The 22,436-nt window shown below is 38.1% G+C and overlaps 1 protein-coding gene across 4 annotated transcripts in view; it reads left to right on the top strand.

Moving 5' to 3' along the window:
• Positions 1-21,171, top strand: part of PHLDB2 (pleckstrin homology like domain family B member 2) — a 195,791-nt gene extending 174,620 nt beyond the window's left edge. For 2 of the 4 annotated variants that reach the window (XM_033211334.1, XM_033211333.1), the window contains exons 14-22: positions 1,448-1,462; positions 2,485-2,505; positions 4,673-4,708; positions 6,929-7,133; positions 11,388-11,478; positions 12,416-12,562; positions 14,408-14,627; positions 18,563-18,648; positions 19,260-21,171. In XM_033211334.1, coding sequence (XP_033067225.1) covers positions 1,448-1,462; positions 2,485-2,505; positions 4,673-4,708; positions 6,929-7,133; positions 11,388-11,478; positions 12,416-12,562; positions 14,408-14,627; positions 18,563-18,648; positions 19,260-19,400 — 962 coding nt within the window. In that variant the 3' untranslated portion in view covers positions 19,401-21,171. The remainder of the gene's footprint in view (positions 1-1,447; positions 1,463-2,484; positions 2,506-4,672; positions 4,709-6,928; positions 7,134-11,387; positions 11,479-12,415; positions 12,563-14,407; positions 14,628-18,562; positions 18,649-19,259) is intronic. The other 2 variants (XM_033211336.1, XM_033211335.1) reach the window with 1 other exon arrangement.
• Positions 21,172-22,436: the final 1,265 nt, after the last annotated feature.

Raw genomic sequence — 22,436 nt, 5'->3', positions numbered from 1 at the left:
GACATCGAAGCTTAGATTGGCCACAACACCAATAAAGACCATGAAGCATTTTCATGTACTTCAGGTGTTTAAGAGAAAGAGCAAGTATTTGGGAAAGAGGGTGGGATCACAAATTATTATACTCCTTGTTAAAAGTATTTTCTTGCCAGGTTTGGTGGCTCATGCCTATAATCTCAGCACCTTGGGAGGCTGAGGAGGGAGGATTGCTTGAGTTAAGAATTTGAGACCAGCCTGGGCAACATAGTGAGATCCCATTCCTACAAGTAATTTAAAAATTAGCCAGGCATGATGGCATGCACCTGTGGTCCCAACCACTCAGGAGGCTGAGGTAGGAGGATCGCTTGAGCCTGGGAGTCGAGGCTGTAGTGAGCTGCGATCATGCCACTACACCATAGCCTAGGCAACAGAGCAATACCCTGTCTCAAAAAACAAATGAATACATAAAAGTATTTTCTCAAAGAGTAAGAAAAGCTAGACGTTTATAGTAGATGAACAGATTTGCAAAATTCAAGAGCCGTTAACATTATCATTTAAGAGGATTCTTGTGAGAATATGGTGAAACCGAGGGAAGGTTTGATCTCAGTTATTCTAATCTGTTTTCCCCTAAAGTAATGGGAATCCCATGCCAGTTTCATAGGGGAAAACTGAGCTAATTCCCTTAGGCCACATTACTGATATTCCCGCTGCAAAATCAAATCTATCTTTATCTTTCGTGCTCTTGTTCTTTATTGAGATGTCTTTTATGCAGCTGAGAAGACTGCAACTTCCGTCTTTCTCTGCTGTAACTGTAAAGAGCTGTTCCTCTTGAAGAGTTTCATGTAATTCTGATGGGGCAGCTTCTGAGGAATTAGAGAACCATTATATGTGTGTTGGTCCAAGAAGATGTGTTCTCTAAGTTTGGCTCCCCTACCCAGAGGAGGAGAAGTCAGGATCCATAGTTCTTAGAGCCCCAGTAGACTGTAAAACTGGCAGGATTTTCTGCACAGCCCAAACTGGTGACTCATGAAAAAACCAGGAGGGATGTATCATAATTTCATTTAGAATTGTTTGAATAGCACTTGTTAACTTTATTAAAATAGCAAATACAAGTAAAATTCTATGGTTTTGAAAAAAATATATACCTGGCATATTTTCATTAACTCACATTTAGTAGACTTAATCATCTTTTAAACTTACACAATTAACTTAAATACACCTTTTTTTGCTGCTATTCGTAATGGATACATCAAGGATGATGGTGTAAGTATAAGCCTTACTCAATCAGCACTGTTAATAGAACTGACAGCGTGAGTCGTGCAAAGAACTTGAGAGGAGAGTTTAAAACAGAGCTAAGAAACTCAGCTTCTGAAGTTGGAATGGTTATTGGCTTTTGAACATCTTGGGAACTATTCCTTTGTTAGCTTTAGAATGAATGAAATCTTTGTCCTTTTGTTTTTGTTAAATACAGGAAAGTCCAAGAAAGGTATGACAACCTCCTTGTGTGGTGTTTTTGTTTCCAGCAAATACTGAAAGGTCATTGTCAAGTCATGTTTAAGAAATGATCGGATTTAACACTGTGCAGTGGTGGATTTTTAGTGTAATGATTATTTCTTTTATACAATAGAGAAAAATTGTACATTTGCAAGAAACACAATGCTGGGTGCAGCTGCTGTTCATTCACTGGCAGCTGCATGACCCTCTTTGTTTTGGCTTTTAATGGCAAGGTCAGACCCTGCAGGAAACATGAGTGCTGTGGAAGCATTGTTTTTGTAAGATTCAGAATCTATATAAAGAGAATAGAGGGTATTGTGATGTATATGAGCTAAGTGTAAACCATGATTCTCCTTTATCAAGGACAGGTATAAATAAGGCAGGTTACAGTCAAAGGATGAAAGGATTTAGGAAGCTCCTACTTATTCATGTCACTGGAGCCTGTTTTCTAAGAAAGACTTAGTGGAGAGTGAAGTATAGTTTAAATGATTGACTTGAATAGGTAAGATGGTTATTTGCTGTGGCTAGGTGGTAGAGATAAAGGATATTAGATGATGTGTTATAAAACTTGATGAACTGTGCTTCAAATAATTGAATGGCGTTTTACAAACCTGAGCTCTTAAAAACTATTTGCTACTGTCTGTTTGGAAAAAGAATTGCTTGATATATAAAATCTGTTTTTATTCTTCCTATTTTCTGGTTGATGAATATGTGTGAAAGATTTATTTGTCTTGTAACAATCTCTTTTGACTATGCATGTATCAAATTTTTTTAAGGTTTCTTGAGTTTTTCTCTGTAAACTTAGATTTAATCTGAAACTATGAACATCATACCTTGTTAATTTGGTATTGTAACTAACACCATCAATGCGTGCATGTTGGAAGTGTTGTATATTTTTCCTGCCCCCTTGTCATCCTTTTTGATCTTTTATCTTTTTCCCTTTCTACGATCATTCTCCTTCTTCATTCCTGACTTGTCCTGTACCCTCTTCTTCTGGCTGTGGACTGTCATTAGGAAGAATGAATTCCTCAGCAGGTGAGCTATGACAGGCTGAACTGACAGAAATACTGGTTAATTTTATCCTCTTAACCCCAGGTTATACTTTTAGTCATCTTACTTTCCATATTACAGCCCAGATAGCCGTGTAAAAGTATATACCACATATTGGGAATGTATCAGCAGGACTCTACACATTGTGTAATCGTTAACTCATAAGAGACTTTCAGGTCTAATTAGCCAGAATTAATAGAGACTGGCATTAAAAATAATAATAATAAATGGACCTTGCACATTTGGTCTCTTGGCTGTCCCAGGCAGTGAAGAGCTGAGCTGGTTTTGGGTTCCTCGTGTGGCTGTGATTGGCAACAAGCCTCAATTAGGTCTTGCTTTATACACCTTATAAACTACCCCTTCAGACAGCTATTTCTGTCTGGATAGGAAGAATTTAGAGCATATTCAAGGCCCTTTTTACTGTCTTAGTCGCTTTCCCACTGATTAATGTTATTCTTGCTACATAATTAAAAAACAGAAACCAAATAGTCTCAGGGGTTGGGAAAGTCTCATTTTTCCCAATCTAGTTTCTTTGCTCCCCCTCAAAAAGTAGATGCATTCCACTTCCTTATTTGACTATTTATGTAGAATATACAGATTAAAAGATAAATTCATTCATTGACTGTTTATCTTATGACATCCACATGCTAAATAAACGGGGGTAAACTGTGGTGCACAGGACATCTGCATCCCCTTTCCTGGTAAAGCTTCCATGAGAACGGAGGCCTAGACCAGTTTCCTGCCATTCTAGTGTTCCTTCACTGCATCGGCATCTCTCCTTGGGCCTCCTACCAGCTTACCCAGCCCCTGATCTTCTATGATGTTTCCTCTGTTTAAAATATCTATGCCTTTGGATGGCCAGGCCGGAGCCTGAATCCCAAAATGAGCTCTTTGGAATCACACTGGTTCAGTTGCAGGATCACAGGAGAGGGGCCCATGCCTGTATTGATAATTGCAGGGGTTACCTGTTTTGGGGGGATTTGTTCAGCAGGGAGGAAGCTAGGCCAGGTGACAGTGGGGTTCACTGTGGTCAGTAAAGTGCTGCCAGTAGACAGAAATGAGTAGCTCCATGAGGTGAACTTTTCCACTCACATTGGATCCATGGGAAATAAAAATCCTGGGTTGGGAAAGAGATGCTTATTATTGGCCTCATGGTTTTTCGTTTAAGTTGCCATGGAAATGTAAAATGCTTATCCTACCACCAGAATGACTGGGAGATTCAGTCGTAGAGTCAAATCTCAACAACTTGTGAGTTGGTCTGGGGAATTAACGTTCACAACCCTTAGCACAGTACAAATTGTAATGTAGCTGGCCCTTCTACATTCACCTGAAACATCTGAGTCATTTTAGTTTACTATCTCCTTCACTCATAAGTTCTATTTCGTTATTCTGTGATACTTTTGGGAAAGTAGCCAAAAAACAACAACAGCAACAAAAAACACAACCCTGGAAGATCTGAGGAGCAAGACATACAGTTGCTTTAAGAAATATGCTCACCTGCCGGGCGCGGTGGCTCAAGCCTGTAATCCCAGCACTTTGGGAGGCCGAGACGGGTGGATCACGAGGTCAGGAGATCGAGACCATCCTGGCTAACACGGTGAAACCCCGTCTCTACTAAAAAATACAAAAAAAAACTAGCCGGGCGAGGTGGCGGGCGCCTGTAGTCCCAGCTACTCGGGAGGCTGAGGCAGGAGAATGGCGTAAACCCGGGAGGCGGAGCTTGCAGTGAGCTGAGATCCGGCCACTGCACTCCAGCCTGGGTGGCAGAGCAAGACTCCGTCTCAAAAAAAAAAAAAAAAGAAATATGCTCACCTTCTTTCCTGCTTTTCCAAGAGGGTGGTAGTTACTTCATACAGGTTGGTTTTTCCTCAATGTGGAAAACTCAGGGAGAGGAAGAGGTTGTGGCAATGTCACTCAATGCCAGAGAGATAATTCTTCTATGTTTTAAATTACATACATGGCTGTCGGTTAGGGATTTGTTTTTCATACTACAAGGAAATACCTTCCATGTAGTTGGTGCCAATGTGAAACTTTTCTATGCCACAAATCTTTTTTTGAAATCGTAAGAAAATATATATGTGTGACCTTTTCAAATAATTTCTGTTGTGTTTTTTGTCATTTGCATAATAAATAATTGGAAACAACTTCAAAGGAGCAATTAGTAATTCCAAAAGTTCAAGTGTCAAAGGTAAATCTTTGAGTAATGAATTATTTTGCCTTCCTTAAAAAAAGGCGCAGCTTCACGCGTATGACTATACCAGCTTCATTTCATGCTGTGTGGATTGATCATTATAATTCATGATATTCTATTTAGTCTTGTGGTGTGCTTTTATGTTTTGCATCTTCCCTTAGCTAAATGCTATGTGGCTTTAAAATATATATATATGTATTTATAATTTATAATGGCCGATTATATTAAGGTAACTTATTTTCCCAGAAATGTCTTAATCTGAAGTAACCTATTTTCACTTAAATATCTAAAACCACTCCAAATACTAATGGCATGAACACTCTGCATGAAATTAAAACCATTTTACAGAAATTTTGACATACAATGCTTTGTTAAGGCATCATGGATGTGGCTTCTATTTTAAAATGGAAATGTTTAATCAGTAGCTGAGAAAGCCATTGAGAATTACTTCTCTTCTTTCATCCTCTTGCCTACTATTGACCATTTCATTACTACTAAAACTTTCATTGAAAGGTAGGTAGAGCACAACAATTCAAATGGTCCAGTTGTGAACTCTGAATAGCTCTGTTAATAACTCCCTGGGTAATGGAAACTATACGAGTAGACATTCTTTTATCAGGGAGAAAGAGATTACAAATTCTAGTACTGGCTAGAGAAAAGTTTTTTAATGAATTGAGGAATTTGTTAATCAATATGATGCCTGCTCCTGAGTATATAATAAATAGAGAATTGAAAAGAAGAAAATTTGACTCGTAATGCCCTAAATCAGTGATCAGAGAGCAAGTCATAGCAATAACACAAGGTAAAGCCAATAACCTAATGTGCCAGCTGATCGAGCACCAGGGTAAAGAAAAGACCTCTTGGCCGGGCGCGGTGGCTCATGCCTGTAATCCCAACACTTGGGGAGGCTGAGGCGGGTGGACACAAGGTCAAGAGGTCGAGATCATCCTGGCCAACATGGTGAAACCCCACCTCTACTAAAAAGACAAAAGTTAGCTTGGCATGGTGGTGCACGCCTGTAGTCCCAGCTACTCGAGGGGTTGAGGCAGGAGAATTGCTTGAACCCAGGAGGTGGAGGTTGCAGTGAGCTGAGATGGCACCACTGCACTCCAGCCTGGTGAAAGAGCAAGACTCCGTCTCAAAGAATAAAAATTAAAAAAAAAAGAAGGCCGGGCGCAGTGGCTCAAGCCTGTAATCCCAGCACTTTGGGAGGCTGAGACAGGCGGATCACGAGGTCAGGAGATCGAGACCATCCTGGCTAACACGGTGAAACCCCGTCTCTACTAAAAAAAAAATACAAAAAATTAGCCCGGCGAGGTGGCGGGCACCTGTAGTCCCAGCTACTCGGGAGGCTGAGGCGAGAGAATGGCGTAAACCCGGGAGGCGGAGCTTGCAGTGAGCTGAGATCCGGCCACTGCACTCCAGCCTGGACGACAGAGCAAGACTCCGTCTCAAAAGAAAAAGAAAAGACCTCTTATTTATGGTGCTTTTCATCCTACTGATGCCTACATTTTCAAATGGTTGTTATCAACAGCTGTGGAAGGCGGATTGTTATGGTGGGAAAAGAAGAGAGCTAGGGTGGTTAGAGGAGCACAATCATTGGAAGGAATGTTGACTCTGAATTAAATAAGTAATTGACAGACAAGAACAACTGAAAAAGAGAGAGAAAATGAGAAAAATGTGTAGTTTGGATCTTAACAAGATTAAAAGTGTCAGTGCTGATATGAGATATGAGTTTCTCAAACCTTACACTTGAAAGATTCCACCTGCTGTTTTATGACCAGACTGAGTGCTCCTTAAGTTGAATACCATTGAAGAAGTGCCTGCCCTGAAACCCTGGTTTTGCTTGTCACTAGAAGGCATCTTATTTTCACTTGAACACAGCCATTTTGAGAGGATTCAGGGCCTTTGATTGTGTTTCTGTTTGGTTTATTTTGTGTTTGTGTGTTGCTGGTTGTGCTGAGATGTAGGAATGCCATAGGAAAGTGTCAAGTGATCCTGCTGAGGGATAAGAGATTCAGCAGACCACTTCATTTAAACTGTTGCTTGCACTGAGCATGGCAGTCTTTCTTTGATCTTCTTGGCTTCAAAACAAATTAGACCAAGGCCCAAGCTTCATAGGCAGATGTTTCTGGTTGCTGGCTTGTGTCTGTAGACAATTAAGTTTCAAAGACTGAAAAATGAGGCACACTAACGTATTTATGGCTCTTTCCTTAGGTTATAATCACCAACAGATGAGTGAAGGACACAGGCAGAAGTCTGAATTTTACAACCGTACAGCATCTGAATCAAATGTCTACTTGAATAGTTTCCATTATCCAGATCACAGCTACAAGGACCAGGCCTTTGATACTTTGAGCCTAGATAGCTCTGATAGCATGGAGACCAGCATCTCTGCTTGCTCACCTGACAACATCTCTAGGTAAGATTTATTTATGGAGAAGGAAAGAGCCTACTGCTCACAACAAGTAAAGTCATCAATTTGGGAACTGTATATGCACAAGCCCAAATTTTTGAGACATAAAGGGTCTATAATGCAGAAGAGGGTTGGTATCATGATGACCTTTGAAAGTAGTTTCTCTTATCTTGTGTAACTTAGCTAGTCAGACATCATATAATCTGTTTTCACCTTTATCCTGTTTTTCTCCACTTAAGCTCAAATTTACACTGTGCTTTAAAATTGATTTCCTTCTGTTGGTTAGCTCTAAGCTTCACTTATGCTGCTTTTGATTTAAAAAAGAAGGCCCCAGCACAGTGGCGCAAGCCTGTAGTCCCAGCACTTTGGGAGGCCAAGGTGGGTGGATTACCTGAGGTCAGGAGCTTGAGACCAACCGGGCCAACATGGTGAAACCCTGTCTCTACTAAATACAAAAAATAGCCGGGCATGGTGGCGCATCTCAGCTACTCAGGAGCCTGAGGCAGGAGAGTCCCTTAAACCAGGGAGGTGGAGGTTATGGTGAGCCAAGATTGCGCCATTGCACCCCGGCCTGGACAAGAGCGAAACTCCGCCTCAAAAGAAAAAAAAAAAAACGAAAGAAAGAAAAAGAAAAGAAATAATTTCCAACAACAGTCAGAACTTTGGAGGATTTCTTACCCTTGTATTTGTTAAAAGGAAGCTTTCTGCTATTCTGTATGTTAAAATTTTTGTAAGGATTTAAGTATTCACATTTGTATTTATACTTTGAGACAAGCAAAGGTGGTCTTAACATATAAATGTGGCCATGGTACTCCTCCTTTTCTAAAGTTTTGATGTCCCACTACCTACTCTCAGATCCTAGAACCTGGCACTCTATGTCCAACCCAACTCCTGTTCGTTCTCCTGATACACCTCTCAGAACTTAATTGAGAGGATTAAGAACTTGATTGAGAGGATGAAGAACTCTCAGATCTCTGTGCCTTTGACTGTACTGGTTCTTAACATTTTCTCAAATGATAAGCACAAAGTCAGGGTTTAGTAAGTTAATAATGATAATAGTAATAATGAGTATCAGTGTAGATAGTATTCAGAATACTCTTCTATAAGCCAGTTTAATAATTTTAGCAGAATGGAGATTTTATGCAGAAATGACTCTCAATTATCTGTTTTCTATGACCCAAGACCTATTTTCTGAGCGTTATGTTTGTCTACACTGTAAATAATGATATTGAAAAAGCAAAAACACTGTCTGACTCGTGTAACTTTCTGGTAGTCACAAAGTGATGTCTCCACAAAAAGTGAAGGGCCAACGCACCCACAACTCTGAGTAATCCTATCATCCTACAAATATTTTTTTGTTACATAATAAACCACGAGACCAAGTTTATGCAACCAGAATTTCAGCATAGAATTACCTCATTAATAAGCTTATAATTTGGGGATATTTTAGTACATAAGTTAAAAAAGAATCTTAGGCAGAAAAGATTTTTTAGTTTTTTACTCTTCTTTCTACCAATCTGCAAAAAATTTCCAATTAAGGATGCTTTGTCACAATACACATTCTAAACGTTAGTTCCTCATTACCTGCTTCCCTGGTGTTTATCACTTATTTTTCCACCATAATGGTAAGAGCTTATCTTAGACTATCATGAATTTTGTTTTAAAGTTGATGGTGGTACAGAAGAGAAATGCCTGTTTTTCTCTCCCCTGTGCACTCCAGCTTTTACAGGCATCTTCTACTTTGGCTTCAATTTTTTGACATTCAGAAGATCTCATAAGACAATGACATTAAATATTAGTAGTTTCTGACCATGGGGATTAGTTGTCTGCAGTTGCCAGCACCACAGAGTCAGTTTTGTGCAAAGCAACTATGGAAGATGATCATGGTCACACATAACTACTTGTTAGGAATTACCATTCTGCAATAGTGCTATCATAGAAAGAATTAAGGGACAAATGTGTCTCATCACACACACACAGAAAAGGCAACCACATGAGGTGATAAATGTGTTCCTATTATTATTACTGTTATTGAGACAGAGTCTCACTCCTTTGCCCAGGCTGGAGTGCAGTGGTGCAATCTTAGCTCACTGCAACCTCTGCCTTGCGGGTTCAAGCAATTCTCTCGTCTCAGCCTCATGAGTAGCTGAGATTACAGGTACCCACCACTATACCTGGCTAATTTTTTTTTTTCTTTTTAGTAGAGATGGGGTTTCACCATGTTGGCCAGGCTGGTCTTGAACTCCTGACCTCAGGTGATCCGCCCATCTTGGCCTCCCAAAGTGCTAAGATTACAGAAGTGAGCCCCATTAATTAGCTTGATAGTACTAATCATTTCACAATATATGCATACATCACTATAAATACATACAAATTTTGTTTGTCAAGTATATGTATGCTCTATAAACCTCATGGTGGGGGGAGGAGGGAAGACATGTAAGCAAAGAAAATGGTAAACAGTGAAATCTCAATAAACATTGACTATATGAAAAAAGGGATAAATAGGCATTAGGCTATTGGTGAGTTTGTTTTGACTAACTGGTGAGTTTTCAAGACCTGAAACTTAGTGAAATTCAAATTATTTTCAAATTAATGAGAGAGATAAAGCATACATATTTGATGTCACAAACTACACTATAGAATATAAATATAATTTTGTGCCCTTGTATGTCCTGCATGCATGTCTTTGGCTTTCTCAATTGGACCAATGAAGTTTATCCCCTTCCATCCATGAAGTCAGGTATTCACAATGAAGGAGAATAATAATTCCTGTACAAAAATTAAAAGATTTCTTTCCCTTGGATTCTTGCTAGCTGAAGAGAACCGAACTTAATCTTTTGTATCTCCTCACTGGTAATGGAAATAATGAGAAGATACTGCCATGTTCTTCTCTTTCATGTGGAAGAAAACACTTGGCTAAAAAGTGGTCCAAGGTTACTCTGCAAAGTGCAGACTAATTGTTAAGCTTATAAGGATCCGGTATTCCTGAGACAGTTCACTCCTTAATGGATGTGTTTTGTAATGGGGCTGTCAGTACTGGCTATAGAATAAACTGTACGCCCTGTGTTCTCTTCAATAGAACTCTTAACCCTAGATTTAAACCATCCTAGGTTTGATTTGCAAAAATATAATTTGAGAATACTGTATTAATAATTATCTATAACCAAGAGGGCTCTGATTTTTCATTTTTATATGAATTTTTAATGAATTTATTTTTATATGAATGTGTCTAACAAACATGTATCCCTACTCCATGCCAGGTTCTATGCTACAGGGATACAGGCATGAAAGTCTGTATGTCCTCAAGAGAGTCTAGTAAAGAAGACAGGTACTTAAATGAGTACACAAGTATCATTCATTAAAAACAGCATATGGTCCCCATAGCTGAAATAGCAAAGTAAGTAAGTTTTGACTTAGGTTATAGTCTCTCTTTTCCAGAACAGTCAACTAGAATGTAAGCAAGTGGAAAATAAAATTTCCTGTTTTGTGTTAAACATTTTCAAGTTTTTGCTTTGTCTTTTAATTACCCTGACTGTTCTTGCACCTTTCACTCCCTTTGGTTTCATCTTTCACTCGAGTGATATCTTTCCCATCATTTCTTTTGAACTTCTTAAATCTCTTTATACAGTTTTCTGATTGTTATCATGAGGGGGTACTCTTCACAAAACTGGGTGCTATCCATCCATTGCACCTATAGGAGGAGTCATGTTTTAATTGGCATCATAATTTAATAAATGAAGTGTCCACATACATAAAGGGACAACAAAAAGTAGCTCATAATACATATTCCGCAACTGAATGAAGTGACTCCAAACATTATATATAGGCTCCAATCATTTATACAGAACATTGGTGATAGTCTTGTTGGTCTGATATCTTTAAGTCATTAAACTAATGGGAAGGACTCTCATGGGCCATTATTTTTAGACTTTGGAGGAAGCATTTAGAAGTCACACTTTGTAAGATTTGATTTTGGTTTATTTACCTATGAGTAAAGCATTGGCATTATTTTGCTTGCCTATATTTTGTCTTCTAAACTGAGGTAAGTCAGTGTCACCTACAATTTTCAGAGTTGAATTGATTTGCCCCTTCGGTCCAATGACTCGTAAGTAACATTCTTTAAATTATGTATGCTTGGATTTTGTCATGCACCTCCCTTGACCCTGTGTGTGTGTGTGTGTGTGTGTGTGTGTGTGTGTGTATTAGAGAGACTTCTCAGTCTAAACCAATATTCTTAAAAGGCTTTGGTGTTTGATTCAGTGCCAGCACTTCAAATATTGCTAGAATAGAAGAAATGGAGAGACTTTTGAAGCAGGCTCATGCAGAAAGGACGCGGCTGCTCGAATCCAGGGTAAGCTTCATATTTTCATGCCGGAGGTCTGTAATACCATGGTGCAGGAGCCCTGAGCTTGGCATCAGGCAATACTCCTCCTTAAGGAGCTGTGTGATCTTGAATTATCACTCAGCCTTTCTCAGTCTCATTTTCTTATTTGAAAAATAAAGGTGTTAGATGATTTCTAAGGCTCTCTACTGCAGTGGATTTTCCGTAACTTGAAATATATAGTATTGACATAGACCAAAATGAACGCTTGTAGTTTTTTGTTGTTGTTGTTTTTGATGGCTGCTTTGTGTTCCTGCCAAGGAGCAGGGAGGAATGTCATGTCTTTATGCATTATTTCATCCTTCCCAGCTTGTGCTAACTGCACTATTGTAATATTTAAAATCCCACGTTATTATGACTGTATTTCAAGTCAGAATCTGACTTCCTTAGGAATCCCCCAAAATGCTTTTGCATCCTGCCCTAATGGGCACCTCCTTTCCTTTTCTAACTTCCCCATATGCTTCCTCTGTGACCTTCAGCCAGGAAGCTACAGAGCAACAACAGGAATTAGAGGGACCATGGCCTTCAGTTAGAAGACAGTAGTCAAAAGACAGGCTAAATCACATGATAAGTGCTGGGGACAGTTTGTGAGGCTTTTTATTTAAAATGGGAGACTTGCTGGTTGATATGAAATGATGAAATGACTGAATATATTAGCAAGCTGGATTTTCACTAAAGACCACAATTTAATTGTTAATTAAATTTAGTGGTTGCATTTCTGCAGATGATGATTTTGGAAGCTATACCAGGCATGGTTATGAGTTGTTTTCTTGTAGGTTATGTATTATAAGAGACTAGTCTACAAACCAAGATTTGTCTAGTAAGAATTACCTTTTTTATATTGGTTGGAACCATTCAAGTATAACCAGTATGTCTTAAAATAATCATTATTATGCATAATGTTTAGGAGCGGGAAATGGAAGCCAAAAAACGAGCCCTGGAAGAAGAAAAACGACGCCGGGAAATCCTGGAAAAACGATTACAGGAAGAAACTAGCCAGAGGCAGAAGTTAATAGAAAAGGAAGTAAAAATAAGGGAGAAACAAAGGGCACAGGTTAGTTGGTCAATATAAATGGATAAGGGCAGGTTGCCCCCTGGTGGCAGTTCCTAGAAGACAGCTATTCTGTGTCTGAGGATGCTTTCCTGGGCACTGAGCATTAGCACTTGACATGTAAATGTTAAGAGAAGAGTGTGCATTCCTGTGGGGGGGGGAAGTGAGTTTATTTCAAAACTCTTAGGGAACCACCAACCAAATGACACTTTTCCTTAGTCATGCATGGAACATTTTGCCAGGAGCAGCACTTTTTCTTCCACCCATTCCTTGGAGTACATTTAAAAAGAGAATTTTTTTGAGCAGCTTTTAAAAATGCAACTGGATTTGCTGCTGAAAACAAATACAACATCTGAACTGAAACCTTTGCTTGGGGAATGGATGAGGTTCTACCAAGCCGTCTTTTACAAGCAAACAATCTAGAGCAGGGTAATTTTTCACCACGCCCAGTGTCTTGGTTGTGGTGGTTGGTGTTTTGTTTTTTTCCTGAGCGCTATATTGTAACATGTGTTCCTCTTTGCTACAGTAGGCCTCCACACCTGTGAACAAGCTTGTACTCAAGCAAAATTTGGAGAAACCACACATTTTGTTTAATGTCTTATCTTGGTCATCGTAGATTTTGAATCTCTGTTCTTGTCACTATAGCTGCTTACATAATATGTTTTCTGAGAAACTAATAAAGTTTTGTTAAGTACTATGTAATTTAAAGCTCAACTCCATTTTATCAAGATTCGCTAGACTCAAAGGCAAAAGATACCATTACTTTTATTATTTGTGGTTGCTGGCCGTTTGATAGTATAGCAGTTAGAGACTATCTTTAAGACTTTGTGTGCTTTGAGGTATTAGTAAGCCTGTAGCGTCTGTTACAAGCAAAGTACCACACAATCAAACCTTAAGTATTGAAGGAAAAGTAGAAAGTAAAATTTGTTTATTTTATTTCATCGTGCCCAACCCTGTGCCAAATTTTGACTTGCAGTGAAAGTCATCCATGCTTGTTTACTATCTGAAGCCAAACCAAAAAGCACAATTCTATTTTAATCCTGATTATAAGTGTTGCCTCCAAGTATGTAGTTAGGTCATTTCCCCAAGGCGAAGAGGTGGGGTTATTTAATAGCATAAAATAAGACACCATTTTAGAACTATCACCCATGGTGATATATGCTTCCTAGATTGGAGGAGCTTTCATACCAGCCATCAGTAACATAAAAGACATCTGAATACATCCCTTTGGCATCTGGTCCTGGACAGTTCATTACATTAGGTTGTGTTGATTCCACTTCTGTCTTTATTTTAGCTTTACTTTTCAAAATATAAACCTCTGCTGTCAATTTCTATTGGAATATATGTAAACTGACAAGTACAGCTTTGTGGGATCCTGTGGGGGCCGTACTTACTAAATAGTGTTCAATCAGTCATGTCATGCTTGAGATTACTTGAGAATGATTGTTAAGTTGTGGCAGGGAAAACTTCTGGAAACTCAGCAGTGAAACAGTCCTCATCTGCAAGGAGCGGCCCAGAAAACTTCATACTTCATTCCTCTGTGTTTGTTAAGAGCAAAGTACATCTTTTATGCTATGATAAATGACCATTTTTCATTTTCTCAACTGCCCCTCTTAAGGAATAGAATCAGTTCTCTGAATTTATCTACCTCTCCCCTACATATTACAGCATCTTTCTGAAAATCCTATCCACTTTTTAGACTCCAAGTGATAAGTGCTTTATCTTAAGCTCTTTTAATCATATAGGCATTTTAAAGCTTAGATTTTACAGTTAATTTCTGCTTCTAAACATCTGTGACCTAAAACAAAACAAATAGCTATAGATGCAATGAGTTTTGCCCTTTTCCAGGCTCGTCCTTTGACACGCTACCTGCCTGTCCGGAAGGAAGACTTTGATTTGAGGAGCCATGTAGAGACTGCTGGCCACAATATTGACACCTGTTACCATGTATCAATCACAGAGAAGACCTGCCGAGGATTCCTCATCAAAATGGGTGGGAAAATTAAAACGTGGAAAAAACGTTGGTTTGTTTTTGATCGGAACAAGCGAACATTCTCTTATTATGCAGGTGGGTGATAAAAAAAATTTAAACCGTATACTCAAACCAAGAACCCGTGTTAAAGAGCAAAGGCAATTGAAATTCAGTGTAAATAGGTAGGTTGATACATAACAGAATTAATGGCAATATTAGATTTATAGATGTACATTATTTTATATTTAGATTATATAGTCCATATGATATGAATTTCCTTTCTAGAAATAATAGACATTATATGTTACTTTAAAAAGTGAGAAGTGGTCTATGTTACTTCTGAAGTAAACTCAGGTCCCAATAAGTATTAAGTAAAATTTATTCTTTATATCAAAATAGTGCCTTTTATTTGTTCTTCTGTTTTAATGCATTCTTTATTTTGGTAACAAATTGTTTATGTTCACTTTTATGAAACATCACAATATCATACTAGAAGTACTATCACTATAGGGTGGGATCAGAAAAAATATTGCCTTTCAAACCACCACACCAGAAAAAAAAAAGGGGGCGTGGTTTGTGATTGATTGATTTTCATACGTCCCATTTAAGTCACACACAATTAGGCAACTGTAGCTGAAAATCATTCAACTATAGTTCATAAACTAGAATGGTCTTTTAAGCACAGACAGTAAAGTTCATTGATAGACTAGTGATCAGTAGTATTTATTAAGTGACTGAAATATTTTTGGATTCTTAAATGTCGGCTGACAAGAAACATACCCTACCGAATCTTATATAAATGCGGGAATATTAGTGCCACTGGCATACTTCTTAAGAACCTCTTATTTCTTCTGGGATCACATGGAAACATGTCCATTTTTAGTATAGGTATAGCTCTGCTTTCTTTTCAGGTGCCAAAAAAGAGTGGTGTCATACCAGATGTTATGAAAAAAACCTGTTTTGGAGTGACTATCAGTATTTATGAGCATCACCAGGAATAGTAAAATGTATCAATACAATAAAATATAAATAACAGTCTAGTCATTTAATCAATCCAGTGAGGTCAGGTTATGTTTATAAGGAGAAGTGTGAGAAACCAAGCAGCCTGTGGAAGAAAGGAAAGAGTGGCTCAGGAGCCCCAGATTTTGGAAGATGAGCTGGTAGGGGAATGCCTGCCTTTCACTGAGAAGCACTTTGGATGAGGTTCCAGTTACTGCAGAAGTTAGTGGCCTGAAGCCAGTGGCCTTCCCGTCCCAGGTCCCCTGCTTTACCTCTCTAGGGCTTTTTGTCATTGGGTTTTATAAACATCCAGAGCTGCTTTCTTCAGTTGATACAATTTGGTGTCTGCACACTGCAGAAACAAAACTGTATGATGTGGTATTGTCTTCAGAAAACCTCACCCAGAATTTTCCAAAAATACAACTTTAAAGAACTTCAGACAAAACTGCTTCACTCTTCTTCTGTGCTCCTGTTCTCTGTGAGCCTTATTTCATTCTCTCATCTTTCGGCCAGGTGAGTGGTTTAATGCCCTGGCCAACTGCTTCAAACCTAAGCTCCAAGCTTCAGACCCATGTAAGTGTGTCTTTACAAACCCAACCTGCTGGTGACTGATTTCAATTTTTTAAAAATACCAAAACCTTCTTGGTATATGAAAAATTACCCAGAACCCTAATTTTTAAAAAACAGGCAAAAATTATATTTCATTCACTTTTTAATATGTATTTATGATATAACTGGCTGGTGAGACCTAGTTGGACAAACGCTACCCATTCAGCTCTGTTTATGGTCATCACCTATCAGCTTTGTCCACTCCTACCCCCACCCCTGCTTCTCATACACAACAAGCCCAGGAATAGATCAGTCTGCAGGCAGTCATCCAGATCACAATTCAGGCTGTACTTTACCCTACAGGAGCCACGTCCCTTCTGCTTGTCAGTGAGGGAAATGGCCGTGTGCTTGTGAAGGAGCTGCAAATGTGAACGCTGACTGGCAAAGTCCCAGGACTCTGTGTTATTCATGTCCCTGGTCTCTGTCCTTGGCCTCCTGCATATTAACTGGGATCTTTAGGAGAGTCTCTAAAGAAAACCGAGGCCTAGAAAATATGTCGGCAAATTGATGGGATAATACTGAGAGAGACAGAATGGGTAGTGTTCTCTCATCAATTTATGATAGCATTATTGCTTCTCTTCGCTCATAATGTGGCTGTGAGGCTTATATTTTTCAGAATTCTTTCTCATATATGAAGTGCCCTACAAACCTTGAAACACTGGCAAGATTGACTTTTATCTCCAGATTTTATTTTACATTTGCTTTCAGAAAACAAAGTATTATTGTATTCTCATGAATTACTGCAATATCATTTCCAGCAAATGTTTGAGAGATGCATTGACCTTGCCTTTCACAGAAACTGACTGAAACTTACTGAACATGGTATCAGTTAAAACAGTGTTTCACAAGGAATAGGAAAAACAAACAAAAAATTATGGTCCATGGGCAAATAGGTTAGGATATTTTGGATTAAATGCAATTAAATAGTTTTACTCTGCTGAACCTTTCAGGGCCATTATTTTTTAGACTAGCTTTTTGTAGTTAAAAAGGGACATTCAGCTAGTAAAAAATTCAAAATATAACCAAAATTTGTATGATGAAAGTAAGTCTCTTTATCATCACAAAAGTTCTGATCTCTCATTTTCAAGCTAGAAATATTGTTTTAGATTTTCTCTATTCATTTTTATATATGTTTCAGTATGTATATATTTTCTTCTTTTCTTTTATGTATTTGGGACTAAATTATTCATTCTATTCATACCCTATTTCATGTGATAGTATTTCAAGGGTTTTTTCCTTAGGAGCATATACAGATCTACCTCCATCATTTCAGTAGCTTTGTAGATTTCATTGTATGGCTGGTCTGTAATTGAATCAGTCTCCTATTAAAGCTCAAGCAGATCTTTTGCAACCTTGTGCTACAACAAACACAAATCCATGTACATTTATTTGCACACACACCAGATCTTATGCAGTAACATTTTAGAAGTGGAATTGCTTAGTAAGAGGATTTGTGTGTGGGCGTGTTTTTTTTTATTTGTTTGTTTTGTTTTTATTTTTGTTTGTTTGTTTGTTTTTTGAGATAGAGTCTCCTTCTGTTGCCCAGGCTGGAGTGCAGTGGTGCCATCTCGGCTCGCTGCAAGCTCCACCTCTGGGGTTCATGCCATTCTCCTGCCTCAGCCTTCCGAAGAGCTGGGACTACAGGCGCCCGCCACCACGCCTGGCTAAATTTTTTTTGTATTTTTAGTAGAGACGGGGTTTCACCGTGTTAGCCAGGATGGTCTGGATCTCCTGACTTCGTGATCCTCCCGCCTCAGCCTCCCAAAGTGTTGGGATTACAGGCGTGAGCCACCGCGGCCGGCCGATTTACCAGCTGTCTTCCAAAAGAGGCTGTCTTATTTGCACTTCCACTACTAGGGTATGATAGAGTCTCTTTCCCTACCTCCTCATTCGTGCTTTTAAAATTCTTTAATATGCTGACATGCACTGTGATCTTTGCAGAGTTTAAGTTACAAAATGTATCAAGAACTTAACAGATCACAGAGTAGTGCTATATGTTTGAGTTATGTTTTGGTTGTTTTTGTTTTGCTTTGTTTTTATGGTAAATGTGATGAAATCTTTGAAAACAGTTTGGAAATTGTTGCATTGAAAGGACAATAAATTATTTGTTGAAGCTCTGTTGAAAACGAAGGTGGGGGACGAAAAATCAAGCACCCTGAATAAAAAATTCGATAGGTAATCGGCTGGAGAGCCTTAGGCAGTCATCAGGTTCTTTGGTTTGCAGCTAGTAATTTTATGGCTTTTCTTTTTTATTTTTCCAATATAGATAGAAGGGGCCTCGTGCACTAGCCCAAGTTCTCTGAATTAATCTTAGATAAATTAAATACTTTGTAAATAATTTAATGATTATAATTGTAATCAAATTATTATTTTTTCTGTTCCTCCGTGGCGATAAAGTATTTAACACTCATCTGTCTTTGCAGACAAGCATGAAACTAAATTGAAAGGAGTAATATACTTTCAAGCCATTGAAGAAGTGTATTATGATCACCTCAAGAATGCTAATAAGGTAAACATCAGTTTTCTAAATTCCTGCAATTTGAATGCATAATTAAGAAGGGAAAAATATTTTTAGAGTCTAAGAAGTTTGAAGTTGATGTTCTGATATAACAGAGATGATCAGAATGGTGCTGGAAAAGTAAACACGAAGTGAGTGGGATTGCTGATCTTCTTGAGGAAAAAAATGTCATAGCAAATTGAGGAAACATTCTGGACATAATGGTTTGGGAAACCCTACAAAGTGACTGCCAGGTTTCTAAAAAGAAGCTACCATATAGTTAAGAGGGGGATCATGAGCATGTCCTTGTAGGGCTAAGAATAACAGCTACTATTTATTAAGCTCCTACTCTCAGCTAGGTATCCTGCTAGAGCTTTACAGACTAGCTGCTGAAATAATTTGTGAGTTCTGTCTGAGATTTCTTGTTCAGAAAGGCCAGAATGTTCAATGTTCAATCCTGGAAAAGGCTCTGGGGCGGGTGTGTGAGTTACAGTAGAGCAAAAGTAACGCCTTTGTAAAGTTAATAAATTGAAGATTTTAAAGAAGTCTTCACATGTCTGTGTTGTTTAATGTTGTATTTTAAGATGTTCATTTTACATTCTTTTTCCTTTTTTGAATTTTAGAGTCCTAATCCGTTACTCACCTTTAGTGTCAAGACTCATGACAGAATCTATTATATGGTGGCGCCATCGCCAGAAGCCATGCGGATCTGGATGGATGTTATAGTTACGGGGGCAGAAGGTTACACTCACTTCTTGTTGTAGTGAACTGAGGCAACAGTCCACTTCAGGGCAGACTGCAATAATCTCTTACAAGAATGAAGCCACATTCAACCCCGGATGAGAAAACCCAACAGATCCATCCCTTGAGCTGTAAACACTCAGAACTCCTTTCATATCAAGACAAGTTATTTGTAAAAAAGAAAGAAGGGGTTTTAACACAAACCTTGATAACAAATAGCAAAATAATTGAAGCTTCCATGACAAAGAAAACACTATTTTGATAAATTGGATCACTTATAGGAACATTTCTTATAAACTGTTTTTAATCAATTGTTGGATTTGGTTAAATAAACAGATTACAGAATATCTGTATATACTTGGAAATACAGAATAACTTTATCACCCAAATCATTGGCATTGACATTATTGGTAATCAGCTGGCTTTTTTTTTAAAAAAGGTAGCATTTTGTTGACAGTTATTTTGTAAACATAAGCAAATAAGGGCTTGGAGGGAAATACATTTTAGGAGGAGTTTTGCCTTAATTTTTTAAGTACTGCACCAAAACCAAAGACCTGACCTGACTTCTGTGGAACAGTAGTAACTGCAAGTGATGAACTGCATTTCGTATTGTTCTGTATATTGCAAAATGGTATTCTGATGCCATCAAATGCCCAGGAAATTGACTTTGCAGTGTCACCACCGGTGTAAGCTAATATATATATATATGTTTTTATACATATATATTTATATATGTGTTTATATGTGTGTATATATATATATTAAACCACTTTTTGAAAAAGAAGAAAGAGCAAAAGGCTGTGTATTTTAGAAAAAAAAATCATGTTACGTAACAGGCATTCTGTCATGTTGAACAATTTTAAATAAAGAGAATATCTGGTGTTAGCAGCTTGTTTTGCTGAATATTTCTGCATTCCTGGTGCTGAGAATAAAGGCAACCAGTAGCCAATGTCCTTTGGATTGTCTGATTCCTTTTTGTTGTGGAGCACGCCTGCTAACTTTGCCTAGACATAACTGAAATCATAACTCTGTTTTCACCAAAGAACAGACCAATTAAAGTACTTCTTTGCAGAAGTGGTGTAGTTCTACAAAGTGGCAAATGAAGTTCAACTTAATGTTCTCTATAATGTATTATTTTATTGTGTTTTTTTTTACAATTAGCCTTTTTTTTAGTTAATTTTTGTCAAATGAAATGACTTCAGGCAAGTCTCTTTTATAATGGTTTTTCCAGTGCCATTTATTCTAGTTTATCATGTTTTGCATGTTTGAAAGTATGAATGTGCTCTTTCCTAAAACATGGCAAATGAATAGATGTAGAGAATAAAGATATTACTTACAAGATGAAATGATTAGATTAGAAGTGTCTCTTTATTAAACTTTGTCAGCCTGACTGGGTACAATTCTTTTGTTAATTTGCAGTGTGGTTTGTATACACATATACATGTTGTCAATAATAAAGATTTTGCAACTGGATGACACAAGATTTTACTTGAACAGTGAAGGACAAAAATCATGATTGTGGAAGACATTTTTTAAATCTGATTTTGCAGCGATCACTTTTAAACCCTGTAGTGATGTAAGACTAAAATGTAATTGCTAAGATTTTGTTGGTTAATGTAAAGATACGACTTTTCTGCACTATACTCTCTTCATAGGATTGTAAAGGTGTTCTAATACAATTGCATGATGTAGTAAGCCTCTTAAATATGTGTGTTAAATATATTGAGTTTGGATTAAAATGTTGACCTGATTTCACATTTGAAAATAAACTCATCTCTCATTTTGAAGTTACCTGTCTGTAGTATGATGGAGGATGAATTAATCGCACATGACAGTTGTAGAAACTACATAAAGTTTGTTGTGTGCTAACATCATGATTTGTAGTGTATAAACTGAAGTATTCCAGTAGAAGTATCTCTGGTTATATCCTATTGCTTACAAAATGAAATGAACCCTGAAAAAAATCTAACATCTTATTGTTGTCTGTTTACACAAATACAATTATTGCTGGGGATTGCAAGGAGTGTGTTTACTTATCCTTTTATCTTACAGGAAAAAAAAATCATGTAAATGTGATATAAAGATTTATTTGGTGGGGATCTCATTTGCCTCCCTGAACTAAGGCAGCAGATTTTCAGAAACAGAAGCTTCCCTCAGCAGTATGTCCCTTTGCCCCCTTTATATATTGATGAAGTCAACATTGACAATAGGTACCCAGAGTGGAAACAAATTTGTCTACTTCAAGCTCATTACTGTCCGTAAAAGCATCTGTACTTGCCACTAGCCATGATTGTTTCTAATTTGTTAGACAGCAAGAGTGAATACAGAAAATAATCCATGGGTTTCTCTGCTTTTTCTGTGCAGTGATTTTCCCACTATGACCAGTCAGATTTTTCATCCTACTGCAAGTAAAATGCAAGAAGACTTGCAAAAATAAAGGGGAAGAAAAAGGAGAGAAGTGATTGAGAATATTTGCAATTATCCAAAACATGCAGAGAGAAGTGTTTAAGATATAAGGGATGAGCCGGATGTGGTGGCTCACACCTGTAATTCCAGCACTTTGGGAGGCCAAGGGAAGGTGGATCACCTGCAGTCAGGAGTTCGAGACCAGCCTGGCCAACATGGTGAAACCCCGTCTCTATGAAAAATACAAAAATTAACCAGGCATGGTGGCGGGTGCCTGTAATCCCAGCTATTCGGGAGGCTGAGGCAGGAGAATCACTTGAACCCAGGAGGCCAAGGTTGCAGTGAGCCAAGACGCCCCATTGCACTCCAGGCTGGGTGACAAGAGTGAGACTCTATTTCAAAAAAAAAAAAAATACGCCAACAAAAAAACAAAAAGAGATATAAGGGATGATGAAATGGCATGCATCACCTAGGCATCACCTTAGTGATTTAGTCCCTTAGAGTCTACAACAGGTCTAATGGAGAATGGGCAACACAGCTCAACATCTTTTGGAGTATGTCCTGAAATCCAGTTGCTGTCCTTAACTGTATGTCCTTAGTAGACAGGCATCCCACCTCTCAAGAAAGAGATCTATTCAGTCTTTATTTATCTA

Source organism: Trachypithecus francoisi, unplaced genomic scaffold (assembly GCF_009764315.1).
Source record: "Trachypithecus francoisi isolate TF-2019V2 unplaced genomic scaffold, Tfra_2.0 Lachesis_group0, whole genome shotgun sequence".
In the NCBI taxonomy this organism is placed as follows: domain Eukaryota; kingdom Metazoa; phylum Chordata; class Mammalia; order Primates; family Cercopithecidae; genus Trachypithecus; species Trachypithecus francoisi.
The sequence above is the reverse complement of the archived record's forward strand: the minus strand, read 5'-3'. Positions and strand labels throughout refer to the sequence as shown.